The 11,977-nt window shown below is 47.5% G+C and overlaps 2 protein-coding genes across 2 annotated transcripts; both read left to right on the top strand.

The window, feature by feature from the left end:
- The first annotated feature begins 2,332 nt into the window (after nucleotides 1-2,332).
- On the top strand, nucleotides 2,333-4,143 carry LOC124484326 (serine/threonine-protein kinase pim-2-like). The gene is made up of 6 exons (XM_047045209.1): nucleotides 2,333-2,396; nucleotides 2,508-2,602; nucleotides 2,923-3,186; nucleotides 3,340-3,517; nucleotides 3,720-3,896; nucleotides 4,052-4,143. The coding sequence occupies exons 1-6, from the start codon at nucleotides 2,333-2,335 to the stop codon at nucleotides 4,141-4,143; spliced, it is 870 nt and encodes a 289-aa protein (XP_046901165.1).
- An 882-nt stretch (nucleotides 4,144-5,025) lies between these two features.
- haspin (histone H3 associated protein kinase) lies at nucleotides 5,026-11,690 on the top strand. The gene is made up of 17 exons (XM_047044999.1): nucleotides 5,026-5,497; nucleotides 5,617-5,766; nucleotides 6,002-6,154; nucleotides 6,364-6,498; nucleotides 6,631-6,721; nucleotides 6,821-8,551; nucleotides 8,684-8,837; nucleotides 8,923-9,071; nucleotides 9,218-9,403; nucleotides 9,493-9,578; nucleotides 9,678-9,740; nucleotides 9,839-9,930; nucleotides 10,061-10,140; nucleotides 10,464-10,552; nucleotides 10,686-10,828; nucleotides 11,021-11,123; nucleotides 11,242-11,690. The coding sequence occupies exons 1-17, from the start codon at nucleotides 5,322-5,324 to the stop codon at nucleotides 11,438-11,440; spliced, it is 3,780 nt and encodes a 1,259-aa protein (XP_046900955.1). The 5' UTR covers nucleotides 5,026-5,321; the 3' UTR covers nucleotides 11,441-11,690.
- The last annotated feature ends 287 nt before the right edge of the window (nucleotides 11,691-11,977 follow it).

Here is an 11,977-nt window from a genome sequence, read left to right as displayed (position 1 = left end):
CCATGTGACGCAGCAGACTCGTACTTTTTGACAGATAGTCCACAGTGCAGAAGGGTGTGCGGGCAGGGTGGACAACAGGACAGAGAGGTATGTCCGCAAGGGACCAACACCTCCCCCTGCGACACGTCGCCTCGCCCCAAAGAGCTAACAAAATTATCTCACCTATGTGACCGTTGACTAGACACTGGGGACGTGGTTCCGTTAGGCTAAATATTGACAATCGGAGCATCATGCTGAATCAGGACGGAGCCCATAGCCTCGCCTGCTTTTCGTAGCATACAAGATAACCAACAACCATTTGTCTTTAAAGCATTAAAGTATTTAACAAACTTTCTATGAGAAAAACAAGCTGACGTTATTTTCAATGTGTAACCTATATCGTTTGTCAGTGACAAAAATATTGATAACCGATCACTAAAGTCAAACCCCAGCCTACCACCCGCAGCAGCGGTCAATGTTTGGCAACAATGTTGCGAGAGGCCGACTCTTGTTTGTTAGGCAGTCTTTTTTGTTGAGATACTAAATCTATATTGACAAGAAACACGCATCATGAAATCGAAACAATTAGAGAAAGCAAAGTCACTGCTTTGTCTCGACAGTGGTACTAGAAAAAGCCCATCTGTCGCCGCAGACTCCTCTCCTCTTCTCCTCCACCTTCGTCCGACTTTGCAACAGAGCAAGCCCCCAATATACAGTAGACTACGAGGCTACCTCGCCCGAAGGAGAAGTTGGAAACCATGCTAAACCATTCGTTTGGGCTATCGTAATTATTTCGCATCTGCAAGACAATAGACATTAGCGCCCGTATTCAAGCAAAATGATTGGCATCACTCACCTCCCCATGTAAGCTACTCGCGTCTTCGCTGCGCTTCTTTTTCCTTCTTCTCGCTGCACTCTTCTCCTCCCTTCCAGATGCCGCTGCTTTCCAGGAGGAAGGGGCTGCGCAGGTCCGGAAACGAATGGTCCGATCACATAGTTTAGCCTGTTGTTTATAGCCTACTTTTCTATTGATTACAGTACAGTAAAACTATTGTAAAAGTATGTATCATGAATGAAGCAATTTTCGGGAATAGGCATATAGGGAAACCTAAATGGGGGGAAACGTTTTATTCCTTTTCATCGGTTGTGTGTCATCCCTAAAAGCATCAATATGACAAAGCACACCTGCTGAACTGTTTTACAAATAACAGAACTGTTGGGTTCTGATTTACACTACAAATACTTGACGGGTAGTTTGGATTTGATGAAATGTCCATGTTGACAGACAAACAAAATATAATAAAAGTATCACAAAGTAAAAAGGAAAAGTTACTGGGTCCAAAGCAGCATGAATAAAAAATAGGCAACAGTATGATATTCTAGACGCCCTTTATTAAAGAGAAATTTGCCCAACTTCATGGACTGACTCGTTTGCTAGTGAGATTTAGAATGTGATTGCCACGTATTTATAGGCTACATTACAACTTAGGCCTGGATTGTAGACATGGCTATCAGCCTATATTATGTATTAATTAATTAATTAATACAATATAATTTTATTTGTCGTTTCCATTTATTGAATTTGTCATGTTCCATGAGTCACAATGGTAATCCTCTAACGCTTATGACATCATAACGGGGTCCGTGAGGGAGAGCATAGGCTACTATTCCACAAAGCTCCACATTCAAAAACACTGCATATCATTGCAACATTACTTCAAGAAATATACTTCAAGTAGCTGGTTAATAAACTCACTAGATAGTAATTTTCCCTCGATGGCGTGCAAATCAATGCACTCTCCTACCTCTGGGAGACATATGAGTGAGTATGACAATATTAACTGCTGTAAAAACTTTACTTTAAACATTTAGCAACAACAGTTAAGCATAACTAAATTCTAAATGTGGGATATGCACTTACAACATGATACAAGTGGGCATTCCACTCAAATATTTCAGTTTAGGCAAGTCAAAACTGTGTATTCGTCATAAAAGTGATTTAATTAAATACCAATTGTATTTGTAAATAAGTTGGATGGATTGTCGGCTGTGACTTCCCCTAGACACTCATGCCAGCCGCCATCTGGCTGATGAACCAAATGCAAGTGTGGAACCCAGCCACCTGTTTCTACAGGAGGAGAGGGAAGCCAGGAAAAGGAGGAGGAGCAATAGAAAGGGCCGGAGCCATGCAGAGAGCAGAGGAGAGGAGAGGAAGGGGAAGAGGAGTCGTGAGTTGGAAGAGGAGGAAGAGAGAGAGGAATCGGGGGAGTCTTTGACGGCATCCTCGTCTTCCTCCTCCCTCTCTCTGTCCCAGGGCAAGACAAAAAGACGCAGGGTAGATTCCAGGAGCACCATGACGTCCTCTAATAACAGCGCTGCCAGAACACCAATGACATCGCATCCCACACATACTAGAGGTTAGACAGACAGAAGGACAGAGAGTCAGACAGATATAAAAAGAGATAAATGGATACAAATGTACAGTATATACGAATGTGTGTATGGGTGTGGGTGTGTTTACACATTAGAATCATTTGAGGAGAAGTATGAGGAACAGAATTGTCTTGGCCAAGGGGGCTACGGGTCAGTCTACGCTGGGTTCCGTAGAGATGACAACTTGCCTGTGAGATACACACACACACACTCTCATACACACAAAGCAAAACATCATTTTTATAAATCAATACATTTTTAGAACCCTCCACCCCCACCACCATCTCTTTCAACAGGTGGCAGTCAAGCATGTGCCCATTGCTAAAGTGTTGCACACACCTGTGGTGAGTGGACCAATGCCCCTTTTACCCCTACTAACCGGCTTACAATTCATAGATTCCATTTCACGGTTCTCATTCTGGTCTCAATGTTATTCAAAACCATGGTCAACAGATAACATCTCTATTGCATTATTAACTCTAACTGGTTGTTGTGTTCTCTGTATTTTAGACTCTGGATGGGAAGCTGTGCCAGTTCCCCCTGGAGGTGGTGCTATTGCTGATTGTGGGACAGGGTGGGGAGGTCATAGGTGAGCAGGTCAGGCATGAGGCCAGCACTGGACGAGGAGGGGGAAGTCAGGCAGCGGTTGCGCTCCTGGACTGGTATGAGCTGGACCAGGAGCTGATCATGGTTCTGGAGAGGCCTGTACCCGCTGTCGACTTGTTTGACTACATCCAGGAGAGAGGAGGATTTCTCGCAGAGGATCAAGCCAAGGTGAGTGTGTGTGTGTTAGTGTGTGTGTGTTAGTGTGTGTACACAAACGTAAGTCTATCCCAGCCATTCACATCCAGAGAGCTTTTTGTGAAAGTAAATATTTACCACCATATGCCCTCCCTCTCCCAACTCTCCATCTCTCTCTGTCTGTAGGTCATTCTGAGGCAGCTGGTTGAAGCCTTGATAGTATTTCACTCCAGAGGTGTTGTCCACCGAGACATTAAACCAGAGAACATTCTGGTTGAGACCGGTTGTGCTTTTCCACAAATTAGAGTTATAGACTTCGGCTGTGGCTGCCTTTTGAAAGACGGATCCTACACAGAGTTCTTTGGCACGTTCCATACTCGTACTTTCTCTCAGCATCGCCCCAAATCCATATTAAAGAGCAATGGCGCATCAAACATTTACCATGATGATGAACACAATGCCTTGAGCGGATAACAAATCCCCAGATTTGCAATTGTACACATTCACACATGTACAGGTGGTATAGCTAAGGTGTGTGTGTATGTGTGTGTGTGTGTGTGTGTCAGGTACCACTCAGTATATCCCTCCCGAATGGTACCTCCATGGTTCCTACAAGGCTGTTCCATCCACCATCTGGCAGCTGGGGGTCCTGCTGTATGACATGGTGTCTGGGGTATTCCCCTTCAGCACACGCAGGGAGGTCATCAGTGATGAGCCCTACATCAAGACCAATATGTCCAGGCGTAAGACACGCATACACGCAGACCGGACACACAAACAGACACACTGGCACAAATGTGACACACAGAGAAAAACAAATGATTTATGTCTGTCTCTACCTGACCACAATCTCCTCCTCTTCTCTCACATTATTTGCTATCTCTCTTTCTCTCTCCAGAATATAAGGACCTGCTGAGGAGGTGTTTGGCAAAGCGCCCCAAAGGACGGCCCACTCTGGAGGGAATTCTGCTCCACCCATGGCTGCAGTAATCCAGCCCCTCTCCTTTACCTCTGAGAGCAATGGCTTGGTGTTCAACTCACTAACAGTCACAGCCCAGACCACTTGGGACAGAACATGCACTTTTAATTTTTAAACCTTCTGAACATTTACAGTATGAACTCCAGGGCCGTAATCATAATAATATATATTGGGGTGGGCACATCATATTCAAATCTGGTCAAAATGTCGTGTCCCCCCCAATATATTGATATAAAAATATAAATACAATATAAATGTGCTATGCTACCACAGGCAACCATCCATGCTGTCCGAAATCATCATACAAATAAAAATGAATTAATAATCAAAAAAAGGTTTTCAGGGGGGGCCCTCAGACTCCCCAGCAGATTTCGTCCCCCCCAATGTTGTCTCCATATCTACGGCCTTGATGAACTCAATAAAATATTGCTTTCTATACTTTTTCTCGTCTGCTTTTCTGTACTTAAATCTTGAAATCTTTCAAGCGAAAAATATATTTCAGTGCATCTTCTGTCCTTTTTCGCTATAGAGATCTAGGCTAGCCATGATTAAACAGCTCAATGACTCAATCTGGTGGTGTGGAAGTAGAACCGCATCTCACAGCCACAACGACGCGACTATCAATGTTGGCAAATCAGTGACATAATGTTTTGAAATTTAAAAGACATCGAATTCTTAATATTGATATGTAACACCACCTCATGTTGGTTTAGATTTTATTTGTGAAAAGAAAACATGTTTCTGCTTTCAAGGGATTTCAATTGTAAATATTTTTTTCTGGTGTAGGCTACTACTCTCCAGAACAGAACGTGGCGCTAATGGCTGCAACTGTATGCCGGCAACAGCCGAAAAAGAGAAGGAGTCTTTTGTTGACCAATCAGCGACATTTTGATTTGAACGGAGAGCGGGCTCAAGAAACACCCTCCCGGTTTGAATAGCGATCTTTTAAATAAATAATGTAAAATAAAGTACATATTGGTATTACAGTGACTTAGTTAATATTATTTCGACCTGCAAATGTATCGGACTGAGAGCCAAATCAAAATAAGATAGCAATAACTTATAGCTAGCACTAGCTAGATCGAGCTAGCAATAGCTAATTTTAAATATTTCGTGGGGCAAACAGGCTACTGTGGTTCCTTCTAGACAACTATTGATGTTCCTGTCGCTAGTTTTATTGTAGTTAAAGATGGATCAAGTAGGGAGACCTTTGTTCATGAAGACCTATGGAAAGCAAACGCGGAAAATCGATGCTTGGATCGTCCCTAACAACCGAAAAATGACTTTTGACAGCACTTCTTCCTCGACGTCCGACCTTTCCGTATCTGAACCCGCCCGTACTAAATCAACCGTAGTACCGAAAAGGTAAACAGGAATGCCCTGTCTCAACCTTTGTCCAAATACGTCTCGACTTATTCAATCACTGCCTCGTTCTTCACTCTAATAGCTTTCTGTCTCTTAATTTCTCTTTGTATTTTGTCTAGGGGGAAGAAAACTCGTGTTGCCTGCAGGCAAGGTGTCCGTCCAGCCAAAGCTAAAGCCATGAAGCGACTGGTGAATAATAGCAGCGACGAGGAGAACAGTTTCTTCCCCTCCCCAGCACCAACTATTCAGCATCAAAACAAGCCTGTCAGGTTAGCATGAACCGTCACTCAGGGTATTATGGTTTACGTGACGCATGCGGGCAGATTTGGCATCATGGGGCTTCCATTTGTGGTAGTGACATAAGAACAAAATCAACCGTTGCTGAAAGATTAAACAGGAATACCCTATCTCTCCCTTTGTCCAAATATTGTTTCACCCAATCACTGTTTCATTCAGCACTTCAATTGCTTTCTTTCTCTTCATCTCTCTTCGTCTTTTATCCAGAGGGAAGAAAACTAGTGTTGCCTGCAGTCGAAGTGTCCGTCCAGCCAAATCTAAAGAGACGATGCACCTGACGGATGAGGACAGTGAGGGGCAGAACAGTTTACCCCCCTTCCGTGCACCGCCCATTCATCAACAGCAAAACAAGGCCGCCAGGTTAGCATGAACCCTCTCCCAGTGTATATTTGGGGTTTACTTGATTTAGATGACGCATGCGGGCAAATTTAGCCTGTGTGTGCTAGTAACATAAGCATGGTCATCAAGTACATATAAATACTGGTGGAATTACTCCAATATTTCAAAGAGGCTTCATGTCTAGATGTGTTTGTACTGTGTTGCACTCAAATATGCGTTTGTGTGTCAAGGCGGGTTGCAGGGCGGAAAACAAAGCAGACAGTGAGCACCAGTGAGAGCGAGGGAGACTCTTTAGGCTTGAGGAAGGAGAGAGGCTCTCAGAAACGGCAAAGTGGCACTCTTGGCAGAGGGAAGAGACACTCAGAGTAAGCACCTGTCAAACAAAACCTGAGGCTACTGTCAGTCAATACTGCCAACAGTACTTCTGTGTTATCGTTTGCCAGCTACTGGAGTGTTGACACTGATGTTCCGTCCCCTGTCTCACCCTCTCCTCCCAGTGCCCCTCCTGACGCGCCCCTCTGGCCATTTGTCACCCGCCGCAGAGGAGCAGCAGCGCCCAAACCTCAGATCCCCAGAAGCACACGCATCGTAAGCCACACATCCAACACTGAACCGCAGATTTGTCATCGTACCTCTTTTTTTTTTTATATATTTTTTTTTACAATCTGTATTTGTTGACCTCTTTAGGCTCTTATGCCCCTTCAAAGCCTCAACTCATCAGATGACTTTGCGCAGAGCGGTGGCAGTGGAGGCAAAGTTCCATTTTCCCGCCGGCCCAAACAAGGCCAGCCCTGGGAGCTGACCAGTGCAGAGAGCCCTGTGGCAGGGCCGAGGAACAGTAGCGTGACAAACGACCACCTCAGAGAGATCTCCTCCCTCAACGACTCTGCTGACCCTTGCCTCAAACCCTGCCCCCGGAAACCCCTGTTCTGCTCCACCCCCTCGCTTTGTCCCCCGCCCAGGCCACGACACAAGTCACACTGCCCCTCCTCCCTTCTGCCAGCCTCTGTCATTGACATTGTGAATCTGAGCATCACTCAGGAGGAAATGGAAGTAGATCCTCCAGAGGACCCCCACTGTACTTCTCTCTTTGCCCCAGTCTTGGAGCCCAGCCCTGGGGTGAAGCATCCCTCAAACCTCGGAGAACCAGGAAGAACAAACTGTGAAGAGCCCCCTCAACTTAACATGACAAACACAAGGAGGAGTTGTAACACAGAAGAAAAGGGTCACTCTAAAGGCATAGGAATCCCAAATTGCGCCATTGAGCCACAGAGCCTAGAACTGTTCTCACTAGTTTCCGGGAACCAGACTGACACACACAGGGCGTGGGAGGAAACTGAGGGCAGTGTTCATTTTGTGTCAGCGTCTGGGGGTTTGGAAGAGGAGCAGAGAAGGATGGGTGTGACCCAGCGCTGTGTGGTTCTGCTCGAGCGAGTGGACAAACCGACCAACGTCACTCAACCAGACGCAGTGACCACATACTCGTCCTGTGTAGACCACATGCGGTCAGTGAGCAGCGAGCTCTCTGCCGACCGTACAAACTTGATCAAACTTGTGTTCTCGACCTCCTGCGGCTCGTCTTCTGATCGTTCTGGTCTTAGCGTCGAAACCGATGACCGTTTGCAGTCAGTGAGTAGCATCGAGGGTGTCGACGGTTCGCCTTTAAATGGCAGTAAGGCGATGGTGGGTTCACAGTTGGACAGCAATGATCTCAGTGAAGTTTTTCAATCTGCGGATAATCTCGAGTTGAATAACCACACATCCAACAGTCTGAAGTCGGTTGACCGTTCACGGTTGATCGACAGCGATCACTCTCTTGACCCGACCAGATCGACTGACGTGGAGGTAGGTTTGGATCGTCTGACTGCGACACTGAAGGAAAGGTGTCGAACCCAGCAGCTTGCAGTCAGCTTGGAGAACATAGTTCAACCACAAACAGACCTGGAAGACACACTCAACATAGACCAACCACTCCGAGTTACCAAATTCTCCCTTAACTCTCCCAACGACAGTCAGTCTAGTGGGTCGGAAGTGGAGTCTGTTGACCAGGCGGTAAAAAGAAAAAGAGCCGCTGTCCCTCCTAAGGACCAGGGTAAAGCGCTTAAAGCTCTGAACAATGTCCCGGTCGTTCCTGACCACGTTCCCGACGGCGTCCCCAGGCCCAGGAACGTTTCCCTGGCTCCCCAGGGGAAGAAGCGGCGCAGCGTGTCCAGGGAGCGCCCGGGGACCACTCGGAAGGCGTGCGTGAGCGGCCTGAGCTTGAGTCGGTGGAGCAAGAGAGACGGGGCGTCGGGGGGCGCCCATGCTAACAACTACCATGACAGGAGGAGACGGAGAGCAGCGCCCCAGTCTGGCAGGCCTGGGGACTGCAGCATCACTGAGTTGCTGTCTGCACACAACATGGCACCGGCCAAAGGGGTGAGTACAACACACACACACACACACACACATCTCTCGAGATCATAATATGTACATACCTGCCACATTTCTCTTAAAATTGTACACAATCCTCCTCCCCCTCCCCCCTTTTGTTCACCCTCTCCCTCCCAGGCTGGGATGGACAGCTGGCTGCAGCCTTCCGGAGCAGTCCTGTCCACTCCGGTCCGCACCGGACGCCTGTCCTCCCTGCTGCTGGACCTCACCCCCGACACACACACCTGGAGCCGCCTCAAAGCTGCCCTCTCCATCCACAAGAAGACCAAGGGTACACACACACACACACCTTGTAGAGTTGCCCTGGTGTGAGCCTGGTGTGAAATGTTTCGTCAATGCTGTTCATCTCTCCCCAGCATTCTTCAGCCCTCACCACAGCAACATCAGGGCGCTCACACAGGAAGGGGCGGGGCTGGCAGATGTCAGTCAAAGCCTGTTCGGTACACCCTTCCGTACGCCCCTCCCCCGATGCCTCACGTCTCAGTGTCAAATAAGCACTCCTCTGGTAAACACACACACACAACATGGATACTGTTCTTTAGATATCTTACTTCTCAGTCTACAAATACAGCTATCCTCTCAAACAGAATGTCTCATCAAGCCCAGTGTGTGGATGTTAAATGCCTGTGACTCTTCTACCCCCCCGTGCAGAGTGCGCGTGTGGACGAACTGTCGGACGCAGAGAAGGTGTACGCGGAGTGCGGCCAGCCAAAGGCACTGGCCTGGGAGGCGTGTCTGCCCCCTGGACGCATGAAGCTGTGTAAGAAGATCGGAGAGGGCACCTTCGGAGAGGTGTTCACCACCACCAACAGCACCGGTGACACTGTGGCGCTCAAGGTGTGTGTGCGTGTGACACATTGTTTGTGTGGGTGAGAGTCCTTCAGTTGGCTAATGTGCGTTAAATGGAATCCCATCCCTCTCTCTAGATCATTCCATTGGAGGGCAGTGAGAAGGTGAACGGAGAGAAGCAGAAGAGCTTCGGAGAGATCCTCCATGAGATCATCATCTCCAAGTATGGGCGCCGTGTGTGACAATATGAAAGTCCACCTGTCAAATGCTGCTTATTGAATATCTAATGCTGTGTGTCTGTGTGTGTGTGTGTGTGTTTCAGAGAACTGAGCAGTCTTAAAGAGAAGCAGAAAAATAAGACTCATGGCTTCATTGGACTCAATGAGTAAGTCCCATGCCCCAACTTGTATAGGTTATTCATACAGATGTTATGCCTTGCGGAAAGTTAAGAGGTTGTGTCCTAAGAGTGTGTGTTGTCCCCAGTCTCCACTGCGTGAGAGGGCCCTACCCCCCCACCATGCTGAAAGCCTGGGATGCCTTCGACCGCCTGAGGGGATCAGAGAACGACAGACCGGGTGAGAGCAAAGACTGTCAGATCGTCTTCATCTGTTCACCCCCCTGTGGGGGATTGGTCTGTTCTAGCCAAATGGGAGCTCAACACTCCTGTGTGTCTCTCTCTCCCCCACCCTCCCTCTCCCTCTGCAGATTTCTTTGAAGAGGACCAGCTGTTTCTTATCCTGGAGTTTGAGTTTGGGGGCAGCGATCTGGAAAACAGTGACGGACAGGTAAGCTACGTATCAGTGTAGACAGATTGGTTTGCTCCCCCTTCACTTTGCTTTAAACATGTGTTGACTATTTCCGGTCCTCTTCTGTCCTGGGTTAACCCCTTCCTGTCCTGGGTTAACCTCTTCCTGTCCTCTGTCCTGTGTAAGCACTTCCTGTCCTGGGTTAACCTCTTCTGTCCTGGGTTAACCCCTTCCTGTCCTGGGTTAACCTTTTCCTGTCCTCTGTCCTGTGTAAGCACTTCCTGTCCTGGGTTAACCTCTTCCTGTCCTGTGTAAGCACTTCCTGTCCTGGGTTAACCCCTTCCTGTCCCTTTGTGTTGCAGCTGTCGTCTCTTGTCGTGGCCAAGAGCATCCTCCACCAGGTGACCGCCGCCCTGGCCGTGGCTGAACAGGAGCTCTGCTTCGAGCACAGGTACGCACACACACGCACACTAACAGCCACATATAGTTCTAACTTGAACTTCTCACATACTGGACACACAAACTACCGGACACGGCGAATATGGTCTGTGGTTTCTGACGTTCCCCGGTGCTCCTCTGCCCAGGGACCTCCACTGGGGGAACGTGCTGGTGAAGCCCACCACGGAGAAGCAGGGGGTGTTCCTGCTGGACGGAACGGCCCACTGCCTGAACACCAGGGGGGTGTACGTCCGCCTCATCGACTACTCCCTCTCCAGATTGGAGATAGGTCAGTTCACTCCCTTATCTCTCTCTCTCTTTAGTCCCTCTTGTTGTTGTTCTGTCACTCTTTTGCCGTCTATGCTGCTTTTCATCTCGTCTGTAGTCTGGGTCACCTCATGAGCCATGACTCACGGAAACGTGTGTGCACCGATGCTCGCGATAACCGCTCATGTGATACACTTTTGTTGTGCGTGTGCAGACGGCCTGACGGTGTCATGTGATATCTCTGAGGACGAGGAGCTGTTCATGGGCCAGGGAGACTACCAGTTTGATATCTACAGGATCATGAGACAGGAGAACAGGTGTGTGTGTCCTGCTTCCAGCTTAAGCGTGTCCACGACGACACACCACATCCCTAACCAGCTAAGCACACAGTCCATATCATAACCGTAACATGTGCGCCGTCTTGCCGTCCCGCAGCAACGAGTGGAGCGCCTACCAGCCCCACTCCAACGTGCTGTGGCTGCACTACCTGTGCTCCAAGCTGCTGGGGATGAGGTACCGCGGGCAAGGCCGGGGGGCCAAGCAGACCCGGGAGGACCTCACCGGCTTCCTCAACTCTGTCCTCCACTACCCCTCGGCCATGCAGGTCCTGCTGAACTGCCCTCTGTTCCAATAAAACTCCCACATACTTTTGTTGTGTGTGTTTGACATCTGTGACCAGGTATTATGAGTTTGAAAGGAATTTGTAGTGTCTTCCTGGATGTTTGGATTCTTATGTGTGTAAGTGGTGTACTTTGTGGTATTATATTTCTTAAAAGAGTTGCAGAGCTAGTATTTTTGCTTTTTCTTATTGCTCTAAAAATAGTTCAATACAATGTGTGTGTTCATGTAGAGCTTTGCATTTAATAAAGTACTAGAAAATCTGAGAGCAAATTTGTCTGTCATATAGTATGTTATTCAAACATCCCAGTTCTTTAGTTAGGTGTGGATGACGCCATGGGAACAAGATCATTTACATTTTCTGTGGAATTTAGGCTGTTGTTGAAAGGAGTAAAAATATTAAACTTAATACAATTACTGCAAGGCATACTAATGCTAAGATACAAGGTTAATAAAGCTAATGAAAGTCGACTGCATCTACATGCTTGTATCTTTTTTGCAGAAGAAAAGAGAAGGTTAAATATAAAACAAAATACTTTAATTTTTTAACATA

Source organism: Hypomesus transpacificus, chromosome 22 (genome assembly GCF_021917145.1).
Source record: "Hypomesus transpacificus isolate Combined female chromosome 22, fHypTra1, whole genome shotgun sequence".
Lineage (NCBI taxonomy): Eukaryota > Metazoa > Chordata > Actinopteri > Osmeriformes > Osmeridae > Hypomesus > Hypomesus transpacificus.
Note: the sequence above shows the minus strand (reverse complement) of the source record. Positions and strands in the feature narration are given on the sequence as shown.